Source organism: Triticum aestivum, chromosome 6A (assembly GCF_018294505.1).
Source record: "Triticum aestivum cultivar Chinese Spring chromosome 6A, IWGSC CS RefSeq v2.1, whole genome shotgun sequence".
NCBI lineage: Eukaryota > Viridiplantae > Streptophyta > Magnoliopsida > Poales > Poaceae > Triticum > Triticum aestivum.
In genome coordinates, this window is record NC_057809.1 from 185,560,972 (window position 1) to 185,587,329 (window position 26,358).

The following is a 26,358-nucleotide window of genomic DNA, read 5'->3' on the forward strand; positions in this document are numbered from 1 at the left end:
TTCATATCAATCACGACACCAATAGTGCGTAAAAACGGTCTACCAAGAATAATTGGACAAGATGGATTGCAATCAATATCAAGAACAATAAAATCTATGGGCACGTAATTCCTATTTGCAAGAATAAGAACATCATTAATTCTTCCCATAGGATTTTTAATAGTAGAATCCACCAAGTGCAAATTTAAAGAACATTTTTCGATATCGGTAAGACCAAGCACATCACATAAAGATTTCGGAATTGTAGAAACACTAGCACCCAAGTCACATAAAGCAAAACACTCATATTTTTTATCTTGACTTTGATAGTAGGTTCCCACTCATAATGTAATTTTCTAGAAATTGAAACTTCTAATTCCAATTTTTCTTCCAAAGCTTTCATCAAAGCATCAACAATATGTTTAGTAAAAGCTTTATTTTCTTCATAAGCATGGGGTGAATTTATCATGGATTGCAACAAAGAAATACAATCAATCAAAGAGCAACTATCATAATTAAAGTCTTTGTAATTCAAAAGAGTGGGCACATCACTAGTTGAAGTTTTGACCTCTTCAAACCCACTTTTGGCAATTTTCTCAACAAAATTTCACCCTCTAGATTATCGGGACGCCTTCTAGCTAAAGTTGACTCTTCTCCAGTCCCCTTTTCATCAATATTAATTTTACTAAACAAGGAATCAATAGAAGAAACACCAATCATTTTAAGATCTTCATCATTTTTATGAAAGCAATCACTAGAAAACGTTTTCCCTAAAAATTCTCTTCTAGCTCTATGCATAGTGGTTCTTTTCTTACTTTCATCCATAGAAACATAAAGAGCTTTAATTGATTCCTCAACCTTAGGCACAAAAAATTTCATCTTGAGATTTTCCACATCATGAGAAATTATATCAACACTTCTAGACAAATCATCAATCTTGTTCAACTTTTCTTCTATTATAGCATTGAAAACCTTTTGAGTGTTATTTAACATTATTCTCAAGATCAGATGTGTTCCTATTATTATAATAAGAAGGATTACCATAGAAATTATCATAATTAGTAGAGGGATTTTTTAAGCCCAAACCATAGAGCAATCGTTCTACGGTAATTTTCATTAATTAATATGGTACAAATATATTACATTCCCTAGCCTGTAGGGTCAACCAATGCCAGCTCTAGGAAACATGAAAAAAATTACATATGCTGAACTATCCAATTATTGATCAGAGTGGCCTTCTCTTGCTTAGCTCTGGTACTTGTAATCTGAAGGCCTTCCTTGAAATGAAACTTCCAGGAATTAAGATGGATTGGTGCTTTCCTGAAGATCTTGTCATTTCTAGTTACACAAATGCTCCAACATCCCATTATAACAATGTCCATAGCAATATCAGTTGGTAGTTTACACAGGGTTAGAAGAATCTCATTAAAAGGTGAAATGCCTCTGTCTTTGTTGGGGATGACTGTGTTCCAACAAGACCAGGCAAATTGGCAGTCCCAGAATAGATGTGTGATGGTCTCTTCAGTACTTTCCCCACAGAGAGCACAGTGGTAGTCCTCCGGGTACATATTTCTGCGGTGTAGCATGTTCCTTGTATTGAGTCTGTCATGAAGAAGGAGCCAAAAGAATATTTTGTGTCTTAGTCGGCAGGCTATTCTCCAAAGCATCTTAAAGATACAGTGAGCAGTGCTTGGACCCATGATTGATTTGTATAACTTAATGGAGGAGTATTTCATTGTGTTGCCATCCAAGGACCAGACATCACTAACAGCAGTGTTATCTCTGTTCATGATGAGGGTTTGCACAGAATTGAACTGATTGAAGGCTTGTAGTGATAAAGGCCAATGGAAGTGCTCACTGAGATCCTCAAGCTGTTGAACATGGGCAAGAGTGGCTTCTTTCTTAATGGTGAATGAGTACAACTCAGGAAATTGATTCTGGAGAGGGGAATCATGCCATCGGTCTGCCCAAAACCTAATAGTGTCACCAGGACCAGCTTTGCATACATGTAGTTGTCTGAAAGTAGGGAGCGGTTTGAGAATGGATTTCCACCAGAAAGAGCCAATCATTCTTTCTCCAGGTAGTGAATTGTGGTAATGTGCCTCCCAAATAGTATTAACCCAAGGAATATCAGCCTTGTTTAGAAACTTATGCAGAAATTTCATTAGTAGGGTTTTATTGTGGGTTTGCAGGTCAAGAACCCCAAGGCTGCCGTGAGACTTTGGTTTGCAAACTTGTTCCCATGCAATAAGTGTTGCACCTCTATCTTGTGTTCCATATTTCCTCTAGAACCAGTTCATGAGGTAGGTGTTGGTTTGTTTGAGCATAGTTTTAGGAATCATCAGAGTGCACATGCAGAAGGTGGGCATGCTGGTGAATACTGATTTGATTAGGGTAAGCTTATCCCCAAAGGATAGCAAAGTGGAACAGCTCGGTAGCCCGTTTTCAGTTCTTTGTAGTATTGGCACAAAGTCTTCAATTTTGGGCTTGACAGTATAAAGGGGCAGCCCTAGGTAGGTGTGGGGGAGGGAACCAATCTTGCAGCCTAGGAGGGTTGATAGCTCTTGCATTTTCTCAGGAGGAGTGTTGATAGAGACCAAAGTGGATTTTGAATAATTGATTTTGAGCCCTGTGAAATCTGCATAGTAATTAAGCAGGTTCTTGATCTGTTGGGCCTGCATGATATCTGCCTGAGCCAGAAGGATGGTATCATCTGCATATTGGATGATAGGAAAGTCACGGCTAGTGTTGTGACTTAAGGGGGAGCTGATAATGGAGTTGTGCATGGCCTCATTAATCATGGTCTGAAGGACATCAGCAGCAATGACAAAGATCAAAGGTGAGAGGGGATCCCCTTGCCTGACACCTTTCTTACAAAGGAATTGCTTGCCATGGACCCCATTAAGCATGATAGAGGAAAAGCCAGTGCCATAAATCATCTTAATCCACTGTATCCACTTGGCTCCGAAGCCTTTAGCCTGAAGAACTTGAATTATGGTATCATGACTAAGCATATCAAAAGCCTTTTCAAAGTCCAGTTTTAGAAGGAAAAGTTATTCCCTGCTGTGAAAACACTGGTGAACATACTCATATGCCCAAGCCAAGCAATCTTGGATACATTTGTTATTCAAGAATCCATACTGATTTTTGTGCACCAGCTTCAGAATAACTTTCTGTAGTCTATTGGCCAGGAGTTTGGTGATGATCTTCAAAGTATAATTTAATAGAGAGATAGGCCTAAAGTCTGTGGGGCAGGATGCATTATCATTATTTGGGATAAGAGTGATGTATGAATAGTTAATACTCTGTAAGTTGACTCTTCCATCAGGAAAGTCATTAGGGAGTTTGTAGAAGTCCTGAGAAATAATGTCCCAACAGTGTTTGAGAAATGCAGCATTGAAACCATTAGGTCCTGGATATTTGTCTAAAGGCATATGTTTAATAACCTTATCAATCTCCTCCTTAGTGAAAGGCACTTCCAAGTCTGTAAGATTATCCAATCGGTTGAGAAGATGTTCAAGAAACAGTGGGTTTTGGGTCTTTGCTTCAGTACCCATCATGTCTTTAAAAGCTCTATACAGAACTGCAGCTTTGGCATGATGGTCATGATGTTCAAACCCTGAGTCATCCTTTAGCATTGCAATGTAGTTATTTCTATACTTAATGGTGGCTTTTGCTTGGAAATATTTGGTATTAGCTTCACCCATCTTAATTTTCCTGATTGTAGCTCTCTGCTTCCAGTATTTCCTCTGATTCTCCAAAGTACATGCCAGGTGTTCCTTAATAATGTCTCTGTCATTAGCTTCTTTAATAGATAAGTTTCTGTATTCCTCCAATTGATCATAGCACAGTATTAGGAAGTTGGAGTTATCAATAATCTTCTTCAAGTCTGAAATCTCCTTTGACTAGTTCTTTAGACCTTTCCTCGATCTTTTAAACTTGGTAGCAATCACTTTAGCACTGTCAACTTCAGCCACTGGCTGAGCCCGGATAGTCTGAACAATGTCCCTAAATTGATGATGGTCCAGCCAGAAGTTTTCAAATCTGAAGACATTAGATTTTGTAATGTGAGAGCCAATAGATATCTTAATTGGGATATGATTTGATGTAGTTTTAGCAAGAGGGAATGCAAAAGTGGCAGGGTACTTAAGAGTCCAACTTTCTGAAGTGAAACAACAATCTAGTTTTTCAAGCAGAGGGGCATCCTGCATATTGCTCCATGTGTACTTTCTGCCTTTGAGTGGGATTTCAACAAGAGCTTGTCTACTAGTGGCCTCATTGAAAGAAAGCATATCATTTATGTTACCTCCCTGTCTGCTTCAATTGTGTGGATACCTGATGTAGTTGAAGTCCCCCAGGATAATCCATTCAGTACCATCTTGCAATTGAGTGTTCTCAAACCAATCAAGAAAGAGTGCTTTTTCCTCAGGTTGGCAAGGCCCATATACATTTGTGAGAATCCAAGAATCTCTATTATGCCGAGAGGAAAACTAAATGGAGAGTGAAAAGGCATTAGAGTGTATTAATTGCCCAAAAAAGACATTGTCATTCCAGGCCACAAGAAGACCACCAGAGGCACCAGCAAAAGGGAGGAATTCGAATTTGGAAAATCTCCTTGGACAGAAATTCTTCATGTAGAAGGGGTCAATGAGTTCTCTCTTAGTTTCTTGCAGGCAAATGATGGAGCATTTGGACTCCTCAATTTTGTTGGATAGAGCTGACCATTTCTTGGGATTGTTAAGACCTCTAATGTTCCAGTTGAGGATGTTCCAATTTCTGTTTATAACAGGCATGAGTAAAACCACAGAACTGTGCCCAGATAATCAAACATAGCTGCTCTGTTCATGGAGAAATAAAGTGGATCTCCCAGGCATTGATACAAAAGAGAGATGCTGAGCATAGAGGAGAGGACCATAAAGTCTTAAGTACATAGAGTGCAAAGGATAACTGACACTGCTAACACAAAAGAAAACTACTCTCAAATAGCATTTGGTGCCTAGCCTACACATGCACATCTAATTCTTGTCTTGAGTCTTCTTAGCTCCCTCCAGTGGTGGGCCATCAATCTTCCCCTTTCTATCTCTCTTGCTCAGTAATTCCTCAGTGGTGTCCTTACAAGAAACCTTGCAAAACGATGTATTCAAACTTTTAATGATTTTAGCCGAAATGATAGATGGAGCAGCATGACAGGCAAGACATTCTTTGCCTTTACATACAAATTTCTTGAAACCTTTTGAAAGTTACTGCAACCTACAGCTCCTTCTTACCTCTATCTCAACTAGTGGGACTTTGTCTTTCCTCTTTCTGTTCTTGTGAAGTGCTGAAGTGGAGGATGCAACAGTGAGTTCAGTGCTACACTGTTCATCAGATGAGGAGATCTCGACCCCTTGTGCATCCTGAGAATGAGAGGTAAGAATGCAAGCAAGAGAGTTATCCCTAGGAGGCTAGGACATAGATAAGGGACAACAAAAGGTAAATATGTTTGGCAAGAGGAAGATGTCTTGATGATATCCCAAATATAGGAGGAAATGAAATTAATAGCCCATTCAAATTTATCAGGTTAGAGAAGGATGATAGATAAGAAATTGACCCATTCTGCAGGTACCTGAATGACTTTGAAATTATCTGAAGTGGGGGTGAGGGAGTCCTGGATTAGGGGGTCTCCGGACAGCCGGACTATATCCTTTGGCCGGACTGTTGGGCTATGAAGATACAAGATTGAAGACTTCGTCTCGTGTCCGGATGGGACTCTACTTAGCGTGGAAGGCAAGCTAGGCAATACGGATATGGATATCTCCTCATTTGTAACCGGCCTTGTGTAACCCTAACCCTCTCCGGTGTCTATATAAACCGGAGGGTTTTAGTCCGTAGGACAACAACAACCACAACATACAATCATACCATAGGCTAGCTTCTAGGGTTTAGCCTCTCCGATCTCGTGGTAGATCTACTCTTGTACTACCCATATCATCAATATTAATCAAGAAGGACGTAGGGTTTTACCTCCATCAAGAGGGCCCGAACCTGGGTAAAACATTGTGTCCCCTGCCTCCTGTTACCATCCGGCCTAGACGCACAGTTCGGGACCCCCTACCCGAGATCCGCTGGTTTTGACACCGACATTGGTGCTTTCATTGAGAGTTGTGCCGTCACCAGCAGGAAGGATGTCTCATCCCGTCTTTAAAGACGGCACTGTTGCTGAGGGAGCTTTGGCTATCGGCCAAACACTCCGGCTAGGTGGTTTTCTTATGACCACTTGTTCGACCGCTGCGCCGATGATGACTTCTCGGGTCATCAAAAGCAATCTTCATGTCAACTCGGAACTCGCCGAGCAGTTAGATCCAATGGAGCTCTCTTCCCTGAACGAGCTCTTGGATCACATCGCCGCCCTGGGAGTCGCTACAGACTATGATCAGATTGGGCCTAAACCTGATCTGAGAGAGATCAACTCTCCCCATGTCACCCATCACGTTGCAGTGGTGGAGGAACAATGCGGCAACACTTCATCTATCTTAAGGACTAGCTATGTCCGGATTCCCGATCCCTCCAAGCCGGATACCCGCGGAGGGGAGGACGTCACTCAAGACCTGAACCTAGAGTCAGGCAGCGGGCTAGATTTATTGGAAAACATTCGAGAATCCAAACTTCCGAGTTCGGAAACTCCTTGGCCCCTGAGTCTCAGATTGGGTGAGGATTCGGGTTCAATTCCACCCACCCACCCAAACATAAGCGATCTATCCCAAATTAGGCAAGAGCCCGAAGAAACAGTACACCATTACTGGGCCAGATTCCTCCTGGTCATGAACGGGATAAAGGACTGCCACGACGAAGACGCAATTTCATTCTTCTGCAATAATTGCACGGACAAGGGAATCCTCAACGCCATAAGTCGCCGCGAAATTAGACACTTTGCCGACTTGGTATCCATAGTACGGAAGTACTGTGCGATGGAAAGCGCCTGGAAAACCGAAATAAAAATTTGGGATAATCCGGCCCTGAATACAAACCCATTCTGAAATAAAAGGGTGCATTATCACAATACACCTGGGTTAACTACCAAAAAGAAAAAGCCCTCTATGGGGCAAGGAACCGTACTGGAGGGATGGCTCAACGGACCCTGCAAAATTCATAGTACAGCGGATGCAATACCAGCGCACAGCCTTAGAGCATGTTGGATACTCCGGCAGGTGGCCAAAAGTGGTGAGGATCTACTCCTCCCAAATACCACAGAGCACCATCCCGTGGATAACAATACGGTGTTAACAGTCTTTGAGACCTTCTCGTCAAATAATAGACGCAAGCGAACACTCCGCAGCATGGCCGAAATCTGCCACGTAGCAGCAATAAATCCTTGGAGTGACACGGCTATTACCTTCAACGCAAGTGACGAACCTAAATTCCGAACAACCCGAGCACCAGCCGCGCCGGTCCTTAGTCCAATCGTGGACGGCTTTCGACTCACCAAGGTACTCATGGACGGCAGCAGCGGATTAAACCTCATCTATGAGGAAACTCTTCAAAAGATGGAAATAGACTGGAGCCGCATTGAGCAAAGTAGCACAACCTTTAGAGGAATTATTCCCAGTCGGGAAGCACGCTGTGCTGGGAAAATCACACTAGATGTGGTATTCGGCACACCGGATAATTACAGGTCCGAAGAAATTACATTCCAAGTGGCCCCGTTCAGCAGCGGATACCACGCTCTATTAGGGCGGGAGGCGTTTACAATCTTCCAAGCCATACCCCATTACGGGTACATGAAGCTCAAAATGCCCGGGCCCAACGGAATCATCACTCTTGCTAGTGATCCAGACATAGCACTCCGTGCCGAGAATAAGACAGCCGCACTAGCCCTCGAGGCACTGTCCGAAGCCCTAGCAGCTGAGGAACTAACTACGCTGCGCTCCACGGTGAACAGGGACGACGTGATACTCGATAAAAGATCCAAGTCCACCTCCTTTAAACCGGCGGACGAAATAGTCAAATTCCAAGTCCATCCAACGGACCCTATAAAAACAGCTTCCATCGGGGCACAGTTAAACCCTGATGTCGATGCCGCACTGCGAGAGTTCCTACACGAGAACTGGGACATTTTTGCCTGGCACCCTTCAGATATGCCAGGAATCCCACGTAGCCTGGCCGAGCACAGCCTAAATATCCTAAAAGGATTCAAGCCAGTCAAGCAGGCTCTTCGGCGTTTCTCCGAACCTAAGAGACAAGCCATGGGAGAGGAACTAGCCAAGCTATTGGAGGCCGGATTCATCAGAGATATAAAACATCCAGACTGGCTAGCGAACCTGGTGATGGTACCAAAGAAGGACAAATCCTGGCGCTTGTGCGTCGATTTTAAGGACCTTAACAAGGCCTGCCCAAAGGATCCATTCCCCCTCCCCTGCATCGATCAAATCATCGATGCTACCGCAGGACACGATTCATTGTGTTTCCTCGACACATACTCCGGCTACCATCAAATTAAAATGGCAGAGCCAGACCAAGCCGCAACGGCATTCATCACACAATATGGCCCATTCTGCTTCAACACAATGCCCTTCGGGTTCAAAAATGCCGGCGCAACATATCAGCGTATGATTCAGACATGTCTGGCAAACCAGATCGGCAAAACAGTGGAGGCATACGTAGATGACGTGGTCGTCAAAACCAAGCATATTGAATCTCTAGTAGACGACTTAAGGCTCACATTCGATAACCTCCGAACATATGACATCAAGCTCAATCTGGAAAATGCGTTTTCGGTGTACCAGCCGGAAAGCTCCTGGGATTCATTGTCTCCAGTAGAGGTATTGAAGCTAATCCGGCCAAAATCCGAGCGTTGTCACAGTTGGCTACCCCAACAGACCTCAAACAAATCCAGAAGCTAACTGGATGCGTGGCGGCTCTAAGCCGCTTTATCTCCCGCTTGGGAGAAAAGGCCTTACCCCTTTATCGCCTCCTTTGGCGCACCAAACACTTCGAGTGGACGGACGCGGCCACAGCCGGATTGGAAGAAATAAAGGCCATTTTGGCAACCAACCCGATCCTGGCCGCACCAAACATCAGCGAACCAATGATGTTGTATATTGCGGCAACTCATCAAGTTGTAAGCGCGGTGCTCGTTGTCGAACGGGAAGCGGACAGACACAAATTCCCTCTTCAAAAGCCGGTATACTATGTATCCACTGTCCTCACTCCATGCAAATCACGGTACCCGCATTACCAAAAAATAGCATATGCGGTATTCATGGTATCACAGAAACTGCGACACTACTTTCAAGAGTGTTCGATTACAGTAGCCTCGGAAGTGCCACTTAATGATATTATCAACAACCGTGACGCTACGGGCCGGATTGCCAAATGGGCCATTGAGCTCCTCCCATTCGACATAACATACAAACCTCATCGAGCCATTAAAATCGCAAGTACTGGCCGACTTCGTCGCCAAATGGACGGAGGCTGAACTCCCTAAAGAGTATGGCGCATACTCCAATTGGATCATGCACTTCGACGGTTCCAAAATGCTGGCCGGTCTAGGGGCTGGCGTCGTCCTGACGTCCCCAACCGGAGATACCGTTCGGTACATATTGCAAATATTGTATACAGATTCCAACAATGCAGCCGAATACGAAGCTCTGTTGCATGGTCTTCGGATGGCAGTCTCCATGGGCATTCAACGCCTGGAGGTGCGTGGGGATTCAAACCTCGCAATATCCCAAATAAATGGAGATTTTGACGCCAAGGATCCAAAAATGGCGGCCTATTGAAACGTCGTCCTCAAAATGTCAGCTCGGTTCGAGGGACTCGAATTTCACCACGTGGCTTGGGAAAACAACCAGGCGGCGGATATCCTCGCCCGCATCGGCGCAAAACACGACGCGGTCCCTCCCAACATATTTCTGGAAAGGCTCTTCAAGCCATCCGTAGAATGGGAAGGGGACACCGGTAACAATAGCCCGGATCTGGCCAAAATACCCGATACCGAACTCTCTGACACAATCAGAGGCTCCGCCACCGAAAAAACACCTTCAGCCCACGAAATAATGGCCATTATTGCCCCGTGGACAGAACCATTCCTGGCCTACCTAACTAGACAGGAACTTCCGGAGGACCAAAATGAGGCACGCTGCATAGTGCAGCGATCCAAGGCCTACGGGGTCCATGAGGGAGAGTTGTACAAGAAAAGCACTACCGGAGTCCTTCAAAGGTGCATCTCCGAAGAGGAAGGGCGGAATCTTTTGGCAGAAATTCACGCCGGACTCGGCGGTCATCACGCCGCAGCCTGGGCTCTTGAAAGCAAGGCTTTCCGTACAGGATTCTATTAGCCAACGGCCCGGGCAGATGCACAGGACTTGGTCCAACGTTGCGCCGGTTGCCAGCTCTTCGCAAATCAAAGCCACATGCCACCCACCGCCCTCTAAACAATCCCCATTACATGGCCCTTCGCGGTCTGGGGGCTTGACATGGTTGGGCCCCTTAAAGGGGGAACCCACAAGAAAAAATACTTATTGGTAATGGTGGATAAATTCACCAAATGGATAGAGGCTAAACCAGTTAAAACAGCCGAATCCAGACTAGTGATAGATTTCATATCCGGGGTTGTACACCGTTATGGCGTCCCCCACAGCATCATCACTGATAACGGCACGAACTTCACGGCCGACGAGGTAAAACTCTGGTGCAGCAAAATGGGCATCAAGCTCGATTATGCTTCAGTCTATCACCCACAAACCAACGGTCAAGTCGAACGAGCAAACGGTCTTATAATGAGCGGCATTAAACCCAGATTAGTGCGTTCCTTAACGGAGTCTGACACGCACTGGGTAGAGGAGCTCGACTCCATACTCTGAGGGCTGTGGACCACACCGAATCGTAGTAACGGATATACACCGTTTTTATGGTGTACGGCGCAGAGGCAGTCTTGCCATGTGACATAATTCATGACTCACCTCGAGTGCGCATGTACGAAGAAAGAGAAGCCGAGCTCGATCGACAGGACAGTCTGGACACCTTGGAGGAAGAGCGCGACGTAGCCAAAGCCCGTTCCACATTTTACCAGCAACAGGCTCGCAGATACCAAAGCAGAGAAGTATGGGCCAAAACTTATAACGTTGGCGAACTAGTTCTATGCCTGCCGGATAAGAAAAAGAACAAACTCGAGCCCAAATGGGAAGGTCCCTTCATTATCGACCAAGTTCTGACCGGTGGAGCGTACCGACTGCGGGATGCATCGACTAGTCGACTCGAGCCGAACCCATGGAACGCAGCCAGGCTCCGAAGATTCTACGCCCAGCACCGGACTCTATGTTAGTCCCTTCCCTTTGTCCATTTTCTGCATATGCATCATCTGTCTTGTTTCCCTTTCTTTCTTTTTCTTATTATTCCTCTAGTCCTTCAAGAGTCACCTTGTGCCTCACTTGTACATTACAGATGCGCTAGCCGCACTCTCCATACCTGGGGGCTTCTTTCACAGAAGCTTAAATTATTTATCTGGGCCTCACGCCCAACACATGTGTTATACTTCCGCATGTACCTTTTTTCACCATTATATGCATCAATATGACTTAAGTTTTGGCCAAGCTGGGTTGCCTGGCTCTTGTATTTATGCCCTACGTTCCCGTTAATTCGGCTAGGGCATAAGGGGAGCACCTCTGCGATTGTTGCTGGCGGGTCAGCCGGATGTGTACCTCAGATTGGGTGAAGCCGGAAGCTAGTGTTCTTAAGGGAATATGTGGTCGGTGAACAAAAGATGACTTTTATTATCCATATCTGCCCCCAGATGCTTTTTCTGTGCTTCTTATCGCAGTCTAGACATGCACTTTAGGGCATGCTTACCCAGGGAAAGGAACCCTTAACGAAACTATTCTCCCTGGAAGATGTTTCTTACTACCCATGTAATATAACATAACTAGTTGGGCACTTGTCCGATAAAGCACTAATGACCCCTACGCCCTGTCTCCACGCATACCCCGGTTCTTATATAACTAAGCGGGTATTCGGATTCACTCCGGACTATCGGGCCCGGAGGTTGAAGCGAAAAGGTCCGCAACGACAAATGATCTACAATCCGGCTAGAAGGCATTATACATGTCACTTTAATTACATAGTCATACAGACTGACTAAACTCCTCTTCTATACCATCCAACAGGCGGTCTAGCTTACAATCCTGTTGGGAATACTTTGCGGCTAATTCTACTTGCCCATAAACTAAGCTAACGGGGATCTCTTTTCCGTCGGGCCCCACAGGTCCGACCTCGGCCATGTTATTTGGGTCTGCCTTGGTATACCGAGTCTTCACCATGGCCCAGGCCTCTCTGGCACCCTGTCGGCACGCCAATATCTTCCATAATCGGAGGCGCCGCCGTGCTCCCTTGAGCTTCTCCGTAAGCTCTGCAACGCCCTCTGGCAAGGAGACAGATGGCCACAAAGCCTGGGCAACACCTTGCATCACCTGCCGAACTTGTTCGTGCAGATGTGACAGCTCGGACAGAAGATCACCCGCAGACCCGGGCATTTCCTCTGCGGGACGACCCGTCAGCATACCTACAGACATAACGCTGTTAATCGACTTCCTCGCCGAACTATTTTTCAAAGTTCGTTCAAGCACTTACTAAATATGACGCGTCGAAGCCGCCGATTCTCCTTCACGGAATCCGACAGTTGGGCATGAACATCCTTTAGTTCCACGCCCAGCTTGGTGTAGGCATCTAGGAGATCATTCTTCTCCTGCCTCACCCTCGTAAGCACGCTCTCACCGGCCTTCAGCTGACGTTGGAGCTGTTGCTTATCAGGATCTACCCCAGCGACATCTGTAACTTTATCGTCAGATCTGCATATACGCCGCATTCTATATGATACTTATCATTCGAAGGATATATTACTAGAGGGGGTCTCTTTGGGCTCCCCTGCTACGACCAGTGCGGCCTGAAGTTGGGCTTTGCACTCTTCCAGCTCCTGGGACAGTTGGGTATTCTTTTCTGTAAGAACCTGCATAAAAAATGATCCTTAAATTAGTTATTCTAACTGTTTCAAGTCTCAGGGGCTACTGATATATATAACCACCAAATTTTCTCACCCGTATGTCTTTTAGATACTGCTCTGTGGCTCTGGCTAGACCATTTTGAGCATCATGGAGGTACGCATCTCCCGAGTTGAAGGCATCCAATGCCTCTTGGGAGAAACAAGCGTCACGAAGAACAGTCCGGCGACGCCTGTGGTTCATGGCACTTTCCACCTCAGAATTGGTGGCGGACAATTTATCCGCATCCTCTGTCGGAGGAGCACCCGGCACACGCCTCGTATTCATTCCCGCCTCCGAATCCGGCCTTGGAGCCTGGCTGGTGGAGGCGCGATTAGTAGCCTCTCCGGATATAGTCCGGCGAGTGCTCCTTCTCCTAAACAGAAGGCATGGGCATTAATATGCTCCCGAAAATTATGTCTTGGAATAAGAGACGGCACGCCGTACCGCTGTGCCGGTGTCTCAATCCGGACCGCGGGTCTTTTCAGCCTGCCTGGCCCCGCGGCCCCTTGTTGGCTAGTCGCCATAGGCTCGGCCTTCCTTCTCGAGGACCTCCCCTGCAAAACTCGGTTGTTATATGGTAATCAGAAACACGCAAGGACGGATCCCTTTTCAAAGTACTGGGATTTCGGTCTCAGTTACCTGTGAGGCTGGAAGTAGCCACGGGTAATCGGCCGTAATGGCCACCAAAGCGTTGTCATTGCTCAATTGGTAAAATACCCCATCGATCAGCTCCACAAATATGTCCGGATCCTCCTGGGTGGCCGGGTCCAGGGATCGTCCAGGGTCCTCGGGTTGTGGAGGGGGGTTGTTTATCTCCCTTACAGCCTGACGCAGCTCCTGCATTGAAATCGCTAGACTGAATACTTAACTATGGGAAAATGAAACGAATGGGCGAGAAAAAGTCTCCGCTTACCCAGCTCGGAGGATTGTACATAGAAAATCCGCCCTGCGGGTTGACATGGAGGAATTCCTCCTCTTCTCCCTTGTACAAAGTGGATAAGATCTTTATTAGATCAACAACCGATCCCGGCCCTTTACAGACGTAGCGGGTGGGCGTCATCCTCCCCATTGAAATCCCACATGGGGTGGCCTCTATACTAAAGCGGTTGCACCCCCCTCATGATACATATGGCCATGACCTCAATCATGGTCAATTCGGATCGAGCTAAAAAACTTATCCGGCTCATCAGGTAAAGGACGTCCCTGTCATCTTCCTCCAGGGAGCTCCATGGACGCCAGCTCCGGCACTTCTTCAAAGGAGCGTTGTCGAACTCAGGAAGACCGATTCGAATAGGATCCGGGATGGGGACGTCTTCTATATAAAACCATTCTGAAGGCCAGTCTTCAGACGTCTTCTTTGGGGTTCCGGACAGATATCCGGTCCCGGCAATACGCCACACTTCGGCTCCGCCCACTTGATATATTGACCCCTTCTGGGAATGGGGCACAAGGCAGAACAACTTCTTCCACAGCGCGAAATGAGCCTCACAGCCTAAAAACAGCTCGCAAAGGGCTATGAATCCCGCGATATGCAATATGGAGGCAGGCGTAAGATTGTGTAACTGGAGGCCGTAGAACTCCAGGAGCCCCCGGAGAAATGGATGAATTGGAAATCCAAGCCCTCTTACCAAATGAGGGACAAGGCATACCCGCTCTCCCTTCAAGGGATTGGGAAGGCTCTCCGCTTGCTCTCCGCCGTTATAGGTGGCGAGCCCGGCTCGAACCGGGACCATGTACGCTGGGGGAAGAAATCCCTTGGTCTGAAGCATCACTAATTTGCTGTGCGGGATAGAACATCTCCCCCAATCTCTAGGCTTGGGGCTAGGGGAGCGAGAGGAGGAGCTGCGTCGACTGGCCATGATGGAATGGATCTCTGTCGGGTGCACTCCGATGAAGGCTCGCCAAGGGAGGATGGTGTGATTTGGATCTGAATCCTCGTCTTTTTAATAGGTGGCTCATTCGCACAGCTAGGGGGGTAAACGTAAAAACACCCTGGCCCTTCACATTCACTCGACACGTGTAAAGTGGCCATTATGGGGCGTGGAAGCCAAGGAGTGCAACATTCACAAGGGGCCAGACACTATTTCAACAGGTACACGGAATTTGGAGAGGAACCCGCCTTGCAATGCCGAAGACAATACTACGCGCCGGACTCGCCGCCATTGAAGCCTGGTTCGGGGGCTACTGAGGGAGTCCTGGATTAGGGGGTCTCCGGACAGCCAGACTATATCCTTTGGCCGGACTATTGGGCTATGAAGATACAAGATTGAAGACTTCGTCTCGTGTCCAGATGGGACTCTACTTGGCGTGGAAGGCAAGCTAGGCAATACAGATATGGATATCTCCTCCTTTGTAACCGACCTTGTGTAACCCTAACCCTCTCCGGTGTTTATATAAACCAGGGGGTTTTAGTCCATAGGACAACAACAACCACAACATACAATCATACCATAGGCTAGCTTCTAGGGTTTAGCCTCTCCGATCTCGTGGTAGATCTACTTTTGTACTACCCATATCATCAATATTAATCAAGCAGGACGTAGGGTTTTACCTCCATCAAGAGGGCCCGAACCTGCATAAAACATCGTGTCCCCTGCCTCCTGTTACCATCTGGCCTAGACGCACAGTTCGGGACCCCCTACCCGAGATCCGCCGGTTTTGACACCGACAGGGGGCAAAATGCTTCTTCCAGATCAGAGCACCTTCTCTGCCCAAGAGTGCTTCTTCATCAAGATTTGATTTGCGGTCCCTGGTACCTTAATCAGGGTTTTGATCCATGTCTATGCTCTGAAAACCTGGGGATGAAGAGTGTGCCTGATTAGCATAAATGGGCATGGGAAAGCCAAGAGGAGCAGTCATAACTGAAAGAGACAATTCACCATTGTCAGCTTGCACTTTATTAGATTCTTTACCAGTAACCTCAGCCTGGGCAGCCTTTAACTGTTGAGTCAGCTCTTCTTTCTCAGGAGATGTTGCAGCAACCCCTAAAATGGAGGCCTCAGTTGCTAACTTGTTGATTGTTCCACAAAGAGTGGAAGGTGAGTGTTGATGAATAGTAGCAAGGAATTCATTAAGCATAGGATCATCTTTTGAATCCCTATAGTAAGTGTCAGTTTGAGGGAGAATGGCCTCAAGATGTGGATCAGGCAACAGATTCAGAACTGGGGCTACCTCCATGTCTTGTTGATGGGCCTCCATAATAGGAAAGTGGGCTGCCTCCAGAACTGGCAGGTAGGCTTCATTGTCTTCCAAGAGCTGTTGGGCCAAGGGAGCAATATCTGGCCCATTGGGAAAAGCATCCAGGTTTAAATCAGGGATATGTTGCTCGTTTGGCGCCAAAGGGCCATTGGCAGATGCATCTGTACTATGACTGTTGTCAGAAGGTGCCATGGATGCAGTGATGCTGCTGTGAGCCACAAGAGCCAGATTCTCCTCCTCCAGAGGTTCCATAATTTCTTGCAACTCCAAGAATTCACCAACATGAAGTTCAATGTCTACTTCTTGGGGCATGGCCCAGTGGCCCCAGCCAGGTAAATCCCCTTTCTCATCATTCTCATTGTTATTCTCATCCTCTGGTTGTGCATTCATAGCAACATCAACAAGAACATTAAGGCCAAGCTATAGATTCAGGTGGTTGCTTGGAGGTTGAAAGTTTCCATGAACATCATAATTCTCATGCTGCTGAAGAGGGCCAAGGAAATGGTTATGTTGATTTGGGTGAAAATTAGCCAAAGGAGGAGCCGGCTGTGGATTTCCATTAGGATCAATAGGGTCTTCATCTAGTGCCTCAACACCCAAAATCTGCTGCTGTAAAATAACCACTGGCACTGTTAATGAATCTGTGAAAATCATAGCCCTCTCCAAAGACAATGCTAGATGGGATGTCCCCGAATTCTTCCACACGCACTTTGACCATGAGGTTAGCCCTAGTACTCCGCACTCTGTCCCAGCTTAAGAATTTTCTAAACTTACTAACATCATTGTTGACCTCCTGAATATTCCTCCTATCAAAAGGATAGCCACACAACAAGATCCAGACATCTCTGTTCATCACCAACTTTCTCCAGTTCAAACCCTTGTTGTGCGGTTGGATGATTACATGAACATCAGTAAATTGATGCTGTCCATTAGAAACCAGAGCATCTCAGTCAAATACGCTATTGAGTTTGATGTACGCTTGACCAAAAGGACAGGGCTCAATCTTTGAGAAACCAATTTGCTTATCTGTGAGAAAATCAGAAAGTACCTCTCTGACGGTGTCAAAAGCAGCAGGGAGATTGGGCATGTGAACGATAGATGCAATCGCCCATTCTTCATGAGTGGCTGGCGCCGCTCCATTGATGATCTTGATCCTTGCAGGTCTACCCTCGACTTCAATACTGTGATGATTGGGTGGGAGGAACGGCGTGGGATCGAAGGGGAAGGTGGCCATTGCCGCAACACTACGACTCTGCGCCGGTGGAGGAGTGGATGGGGTGGGGAGGGATGTGGAGGGGCGGGCGGTCGCTGCTTGGAGACGATGAGAGATTAGTGGAGAAATGCGATGAATGCTACCAACTCGGAGTGAAAGCAGAAGCGAAATAACTTGATTGGACTGATTGGGTCGGCAGAGCGACGACGTGATTAGTCTCAATCACGGGAACAGTGGCGGGTTGCCTTGGAATTGCGATCACCGGGAGATTTGGTGGGTTGGGCTCCTTGATTGGGCTTCGACTGGCCAGTGCAAAGCAGTCCTTCTCAATATGTCCCCACTTTTTGCACTGTCGACATTTGATACGATTTGTGTAGGCAGGCCTGTTGTGGCCCGTTAAGAGGCAGCATACACAAAATGCAGATGATCCCGCCCTGCGATCAGAAACTGCTGCATTGATTGGGTTAGTATTCGGGTGATAATGAGCCAATGTTGATGGATCCGTAGGATCACGCTCCTGACGAACCGGCGAAGATCTGAGATTGGAAATGCGCGAATCATCGAAAGTAGCAGGAGATCTAAGAGCTTGAAGGTAAGATTTTCTAGGATGCCTACAAAAGATGTGGGTCCATTCATCCTCCTTTTCTTGTAAGTATTGATCAAGCTCGCAACTGGAGTTCAGTCCACCACTACCCCAGAGCAAAAAGTTTACATTGAGCATGGGAATAGAGATGTTTCCACCTTTGATGATGGAGAAACCCACCTCCTTAGAGGAGACCGAAAACTTAAAAGACCAATTTTGAAGACGTTGAACACGCAAGAGAGATGCTCTACCCCCAAAACAAGATAGGAGAATGGTGCTTATAGATTCCTCAGTGAGCCGGATCTTGGATCGTGTGAATTCAGCCACTAGGAGGAATTCCTCCATCTCCTTACCATCTTCGAAGTTAATGGGGACACCACATTTTCTCCAAACCTCAGCGGCAATATCTTGGCCAATGTCGAAGTTAATATCAGCGAGCGCCATGATGGAGAGGAGGTTGAGGATCGCCGGGGACCGGGCCGGGGATGCCGGAGTGGGGGTGGACGCCGGGGCCGAAGTGGCCACCGGTGGCGTGGAGGCCCTAGGAGCGCCTAGGGAGAGAGGGAGCGCCTAGGGAGAGAGGAAAAAGACCTTCGTATGAGATTCTCTGAAGGGGAAAAGGCAGTACTAGATCTCTAGACCTTGTGTTTTTATTAGAGGAATTACTAGGAAAAGGCCTAGGATTAAAATTATCTCTATCAGCATTGTTATTAAAATTGTTTCGTGAGATAAAAATCACACCCATGGTATCACTATTTTGCTCAATCAAAGTAGACAAAGGCACATCATTAAAATCAATAGGAGCATTTCTATTAGCAACCAATTTCATAAGAGCATCAATTTTTTCACTCAAAGAAGAAATTTCTTCAACCGAATTAACCATTTTACTAGTAGGAGCTCTTTCGGTATGCCATTGTGAATAATTTTTCATGATATTATCAAGCAATTTGGTGGCTCCACCCAAAGTAATTTCCATAAAAGTACCACCCACGACGGAATATAAAAGATTACGAGAAACAAAATTCAACCCCGCATAAAATTTTTGTATGATCATCCAAAGATTTAACCCATGAGTTGGGAAATTCCTTAGCATCAATTTCATCCTATCCCAAGATTATGCAACATGCTCATGTTCAAGTTGCTTGAAATTCATGATCTGAGTTCTAAGGAAAATAGTTTTCGCGGGAGGAAAATACTGAGTAATAAAATCATCCTTGCACTTATCCCAAGAATCGATACTATTGCGAGGCAAAGAAGAAAACCAAATTTTTGCATGATCTCACAAAGAAAACAGAAATAATTTCAACTTCACAACATCATTGGCCACATCTTTTTTATTTTGCATATCCCATAACTCCACGAATGTGTTAAGATGGGACGCGGTATCCTCATTAGGAGTATCGGAAAATTGATTTTTCATAACAAGATTCAGCAAAGCGGTATTAATATCACAAGACTCTGCACTAGTGGCAGGAGGAGCAATCGGAGTGCTAATAAAATTATTGTTGTTGGTATTGGAGAAATCACACAACTTGGTGTTCTCTTGAGTCATTGTGACTACGCAACAAGATTGCACTCAAAAACACATCTGACGAGAAAACAGCGAACGAAAAAGAGGGCGAATAAAACGGCAAATTTTTGTGAAGTGGGGGAGAGAAAAAGAGAGGCAAATGGCAAATAATGTAAATTGCAAGGAGATGAGATTTGTGATTAGGAACCTGGTAGATGTTGATGATGTCTTCCCGGCAAAGGCACCATAAATTCCTTTTGATGATTGCTTGAACTACGTCGGTATTTCCTCAAAGAGGAAGGGATGATACAGCACAACAACGGTAGGTATTTCCCTCAGTGATGAGACCAAAGTTCTCGAACCAGTAGGAGAACCACGCAACACTACGTGAATGGCACCTGCACACAAATAACAAATACTCGCAGCCCGACGTATTAAAGGGGTTGTCAATCCCTTTCGGGTAACGACGCCAAAAATTGGCAAGTGGACGTGAGAAAGTTGTAATAAATTGATAGATAGATCGCCAAATAAAATAAAGTGCAGCAAGGTATTTTTGGTTTAATAGATCTGAAAATAAAAGAAAATAAAAATAGATCGTGAAAGGCAAATATAATAAAGAAGAGACCCGGGGGCCGTAGGTTTCACTAGTGGCTTCTCTCGAGAAAAATAACAAACAGTGGTAAACGAATTACTGTTGGGTAATTGATAGTACTTCAAATAATCATCACAATATCCATGCAATGATCATTATATAGGCATCATGTCCAAGATTAGTAGACCGACTCCTGTCTGCATCTACTACTATTACTCCACACATCGACCACTATCCAGCATGCATCTAGTGTATTAAGTTCATGGAGAAACAGAGTAATGCAATAAGAACGATGACATGACGTAGACAAGATCTATTTATGTAAAAATATACCTCATCTTGTTATCCTTAATGGCAACGATACATACGTGTCGGTTCCCCTTCTGTCACTGGGATCAAGCACCGTAAGATCGAACCCATCACAAAGCACCTCTTCCCATTGCAAGATAAATGGATCAAGTTGGCCAAACAAAACCCAAATATCGGAGAAGAAATACGAGCCTATAAGAAATCATGCATATAAGAGATCAAAGAAGACTCAAATAACTTTCATGGATAAAAAGATAGATTCGATCATAAACTCAAAGTTCATCGGAGCCCAACAAGCACACAGCAAAAAGAGTTACATCATATGGATCTCCAAGAGACCAATGTATCGAGAATCAAAAGAGAGAGAGAGAGAGAGAGGAAGCTATCTAGCTACTAACTACGGACCCGTAGGTCTACAATGAACTACTCATGCATCATCGGAGAGGCACCAATGGACATGATGAACCCCTCCGTGATGGTGTCTAGATTGGATCTAGTGGTTCTCGAACTTGCGGCGGCTGAAATTGATTTTCGTCGACTCCCTTAGGGTTTCTGGAATACTGGGGTATATATAGAGCAAAGAGGTGGTTCAGGAGGCCACCGAGGTGGGCACAACCCACCAGGGCGCGCCCAGGCCTCCAGGCGTGTCCTGGTGTCTTGTGCTCACCTCAGGCTCCCTCTTTGGTACTTCTTTAGCCCACTGGATGTCTTCTGGTCCAAAACAAATCCACAAAAAGTATCGCTGCATTTGGACTCCGTTTGGTAATGATTTCCTACGATGTAAAAAACATGCAAAAAACATCAACTGGCAATGGGCACTATGTCAATAGGCCAGTACCAAAAAATGATATAAAATAATTGTAAAACATCAAAAAATGATAATATAACAACGTGGAACAATCAAAAATTATAGATACGTTGAAGACGTATCAATCACCCAGACTCCAAAGGGAAATACTTAATTAGTAAGCGTTTTCAAAATTTAACGTAGTCCAATTGGCACCCTATATTTGCATGATCCTCTAGTCGGTAAAGATTTTAGCATGAGAAAGATAGACCATCCAACCCTCACAATGTGCATGCATATAAATGTATGGTATTATAAGTAAAGCACCTTGGTAAACCGTAAATAAGTGTTAAGCAAGATGTTCATCCAAGCTTTACCGTCATGGTCACTCATTAGATCTCATCATTATTACCCAGTTGCTCCAGTGAATAATTTTTGAAACATAATAAGCAAGTGTAACGAGGACCACAAGGAGTTATATTCTGCAAGGCAAAATAACAATACAAAGAACAATGATCTTTTTTGGATTTTTCGGTTAGCAAAAATAAAATAACTTATATACAAGAGAGAAGAAAGCGAGTGAAAAGCACTTCAAAAACAAAGAAGAATCAAAAATAACAACTGATAAACCAAACAATAACCAAGAGAAACCTTTTTGGAAATTTTGTTTTGTTTTTACACCTGGATAAAAAGCAAAGAAAAAGACTCAAAAAGAACCAAAGAAACATCAAGCAGAACTAAGAATAAAATTAAGTGAGAAAAGATAAAATCAATTCTTTTTGTATGTTTGAAAGGAATAAGAAGAAAGGAGAAAGCAATAATAGTATTTTTTTTCTTAAACATTTAGAACAACAAGAACAACCAAATAAACACAAGGAACATGAATATTTTTCTTATTTCAAAAGATCATGAGTCAAACCAAAGAGAACAAGAGAAGAATGAATGAAATGTTTTTGGAATTTTCTTTTTAAAGAAACATAAGAAGCAACTAAGAACCAAATAATGAAATATTTTTGGTAATTTGTAAGTGCAAGAATGAAAAGAAAGAAAGCAAAATTAGTAGCAATATAAATCATTTTTATAACGAAACATGTAGGCTGAAAAATGATTAGACCAACAGACTATCAAACATTTAAGAAGGGCATTTTAGGTTCACCGAATAGATTGTTTTAGGGTTTTAGCCCTTTATTTAATTTTGAGGCTTTTAAATTCCTCAATTCAAATTTCAATGAACTTAGACATGATGCATGGATGCTTCTAAATGCAACTATTTACACTATTTGTTCTAGGGTTGTGACACAAACAAAAAGCACAACAAGTTTACCAAAGGATAAAGTATATCAAAGATGACGAAAAATGGAGGCATACGTATTCCCCCAAGGCCGGCTTTTGTCCAAGGCTTGGCAATCTCACTGTCTTGGACCATCGGGTAGTAAAACAGTGCATGTGGTTGATATGCCGCGTGTTGGTCTAGTTCCTCCTCCTCATAATACTCTATCATGTCTGTGTTATTCATGTTCCATCTTCCCTGGTTTGAACATGAAAGAAAATGTGCAAGGAAGTGGCATAGTCCAAGAGCAATTGTCTCCGTTAGTAACAAAAGTATATACATAAGGTCCTCTCACATCTTCAAAATTTTGAGTAGTAATGATTTTTCAATGCGAGGGCATCAAAATATTCAGAACATGACGCTTCATAATTATTTGTGGTGTCAAGTGCATTCAACCGCACACAAAGTGGCAATAACACCACAACAAAGATTATAATTTTAGCTATCAGAAAGAGCATGCATAGATAACTCATAATTATCCTTGGCGCTAAACCGAAGGTAAATGTTGCATGTAAGAACACGAAGTTCATGCATGCTGATAGCGAGGCGGCATTTAGGTTGCACATAAGAATATAGTAGGATAGTAGGTGACGGTTCATGGTAAACGAGATGGTGAAGATCGGAGAGTCCTGATGTGTTGGCTTTAAGAATGAATCATTTGTACAATGTTTGCAATGATGAGGAAGAGACAAGGGATAGAGGATCATCCTGCCTCATCGCATTGCGCCGGATATCAAATTGCCCGAGACGTTGTTCAAACGCCTTTTAAAGACAAATCCTATCACGTCACAAGGATAGGAGAGTCAAATTTAACTTTGGCATTTAGGGAGCTAATTTGGACGAATTTCGAGCCAAAAACACGAGACTATTCGTCAAATATTTGCTTATAGGAAACTTTATTTTTTGAGAAACAACCAAGGAAACAAATCTTCAAATCAAAGAAATAAAAGGGAAGTTTATAAAAAGAGGGAAGAAAAGAAGAGGCCCAAAAGCAGCCCATAGAGGCATTGACACAGCCGTTTGAAATGAAAGGAAAAAGTCGGAAGAAGAAAGAGGAGAAAAGAAAAGGCGAAACCTCTCCCGCGAGACCGAGAAGAAAAAGCCGGCAGGGCGGGCTGGTGGTGGTGGGAGGCGCGCGCGGGTGGGGTGGGCGTCGTGGGCGGTGGCAGCACAAACAAGCAAACCTTCCAATTTACTCCTCCCCACCTTCCCATCCTCCTCCACCTCCTCCTTCCCCCCTTCCCCAAATCTCAAAATTCCCGATTCCCGTCTCAACGAGCCCTCCTGCGCCGTACCAAAGCTCACGAGCACACGCCACGTGATTCCGATCCCGCTAGAGGAATCCCGAGGCTCGGCTCGGCTCTGTCGCCGGCATGCGGCGGGGCGGCGGCGCTGCGACGGCCGTTGCGGCTGCGGCGGAGGCGGAGGGGGACGCGGGGGCGCGGTTCCGCGGCGTGCGGAAGCGGCCGTGGGGCCGGTACGCGGCGGAGATCCGCGACCCGGCCAAGAAGGCGCGGGTATGGCTCGGCACCTTCGACTCCGCCGAGGACGCCGCCCGCGCCTACGACGCCGCTGCGCGCATGCTGCGCGGGCCCAAGGCCAAGACCAACTTCCCCCTCTCCCTTCCCCACCACCGCCAACTGCCGCCCAGCTACTCGCCCTACCCCGTCGCCGCCGCCGCCGCTGTCCCGACGTCGGTCGCCGCGGCGGCGGCCAGGCCAGCCTGCAGCAGCCTGAGCTCCACCGTCGAGTCCTTCGGCGGCCCGCGGGCGCGGCCGGTGCTCCCGCCGCGGCCTCCGCCGCCGCCGATCCTCGACGGCGACTGCCATAGCGACTGCGGGTCCTCGGCCTCGGTGGTGGACGACGACTGCGCGGACGCCGCCGCCTCGCCGTCCTGCGGTCTCCTGCTCCCGTTCGACCTCAACCTGCCCCCGGAGTTTGGCGGCGTTGCATGTAACGACGACGACGAGCTGAAGCTGACGGCGCTGCGGCTCTGAAGTCAGAACCACCCGGTGGTGGTTAGAGAAAAAGGATAAGGAGAAAAATATTTGGTTCTTCCCTTCTCTCCATAGCCAGCACGATCCACCTCCACGCTGTTGTTGCTGTTGCTGTTTACGTGATCTGATGATGATTAATATGGCCTGATCTACGAATCGGCCTGCTTGTTGCCGCTGGTAGCGGTGATTATTGCCGACTACTGCCGGCAGCTCGCCGTGGTTGTTGTAATATAGCAACATTTTACTTGCTTCCTCTTGTGTGGAAGTAGACACCTAAAGTAACTTATTTTCTTTTGTAGCCACATGTGTTACTGTTACTCATTTAGGCTCATTTGCTTCGAATTGAGAACAATGGAAAACAAAGTTTTGTTTATGAGAATGATACTGGGTGCTTAAATGCTAGAAAATTCGAGCTAAAAGTTGTTGTGTTAGAGGGATGACCTTGATCTTAATTTCAACCTTGGTACAACCTTCTACCTGAATACCCCCATTATTCTTCGAGTACTGTAAATAGACTAACCTTACTATGGTTCTCATAATGCTTATGTTGCTAACATGTGATTTATTCTGACATGTAGTTTTGGTTCTTAAATCAAGTCTCACACTGATGTAGATGTCTGTCATAGAACGAAGAGAAGTTTACTTTGGCTGCTCAAGATGATGGGATGTTTGTCCTATTCTAATTCATATAAAGTAAGTTCACAAACTAATTTGTTGTGGACACCTTCAGCTATGATTAATGCATTTGGCATAATTTAGGCTGAATCATTAGCATGTATAATTGGGCATACTCCTGAGCTGAAATCAACAGACAACACAACTGATCATGATGACACAAGATGCTAACAAGATTAGTTCTGACAATTAGCAAAGTTATATGCTAACAGCAAACTGTTATCGAGTAACATGAAAGTAAAAGGATTTTGAATATACTCTTGTATCCGTAGATTTTTCGTTTCTGTTTGATGTATGCTAACGAGATTATATTCGATTGCTAATTGGTTGTGAGGCCTACCCAAAAACCTCACATTTCTTGGCAGTTGCATATGGCTGGCGCAGCAATGGTGATCTACTGATCCTATTATGTATATCTTGTTACATTCATGTGAACAAATATCTATCTACTTAGAGCGTTATTTGTAATTGAAGGATAGAAGGAACTTTTATTAGCTTAAGCCTACCCACAAACCTCACATTTCTTGCAACTTCCATATGGCTGGCGCAGCAATGGTGATCCACTGATCCTATTATGTATATCTTTGTTACATTCATATGAGCATACATCTATCTACTCAGGGCTTTATTTATAATTAGAGAATAGAAGGAACTTTTATTAGCTTAATAATCACATTGTCTTTGTTGTACAGTAATTTATTTGTATGTGGTGACAGAGTTCCACATGAATAGTATTTTGACTACCGTATTACATGCATAGCACTCTGTGATATTACCATTAGGATAAGTTGATTTTGTTATGGAAGACATCTGGAACTCCACGTTCTTTTGGATATTCCAGTTTCCTGTTTTTTGCATCCATCAGGACAAATTGGATGACCATTCAGATGGTAAATTTATGATAGCAGGTGCATTGGGTTTGCCTATGAATATGTGCTTGGATACATACAAGAATGCACTGCATCCTTTCCCTTAGTAACCGTGTTGATGTTTTAGTTGACGTGGAATTTTTTCCGGGTGTCTTCTAGGAAACATGCTCTGCAATTTTTTATCATAACATATCTGATTATGCAAGCGGTTGATTGTTATTCACAAATAATTTTCATGCTATTCTCCTAAGCAGCAGTGACGGACCATGGCGCGCCGCACTCGAGCAATGTTGCTCAGTTGCT

The 26,358-nt window shown here is 45.2% G+C and overlaps 1 protein-coding gene across 1 annotated transcript; it reads left to right on the top strand.

Moving 5' to 3' along the window:
- Positions 1-23,635: 23,635 nt before the first annotated feature.
- On the top strand, positions 23,636-24,884 carry LOC123127208 (ethylene-responsive transcription factor 3). The gene has a single exon (XM_044546786.1). It carries the CDS (start codon positions 23,888-23,890, stop codon positions 24,509-24,511), a length of 624 nt encoding a protein of 207 aa, XP_044402721.1. The 5' UTR covers positions 23,636-23,887; the 3' UTR covers positions 24,512-24,884.
- Positions 24,885-26,358: the final 1,474 nt, after the last annotated feature.

Excerpts from the sequence above, each read along its gene's own strand:
- LOC123127208 (XM_044546786.1), top strand. The coding sequence starts at position 23,888 with ATGCGGCGGGGCGGCGGCGCTGCGACGGCCGTTGCGGCTGCGGCGGAG.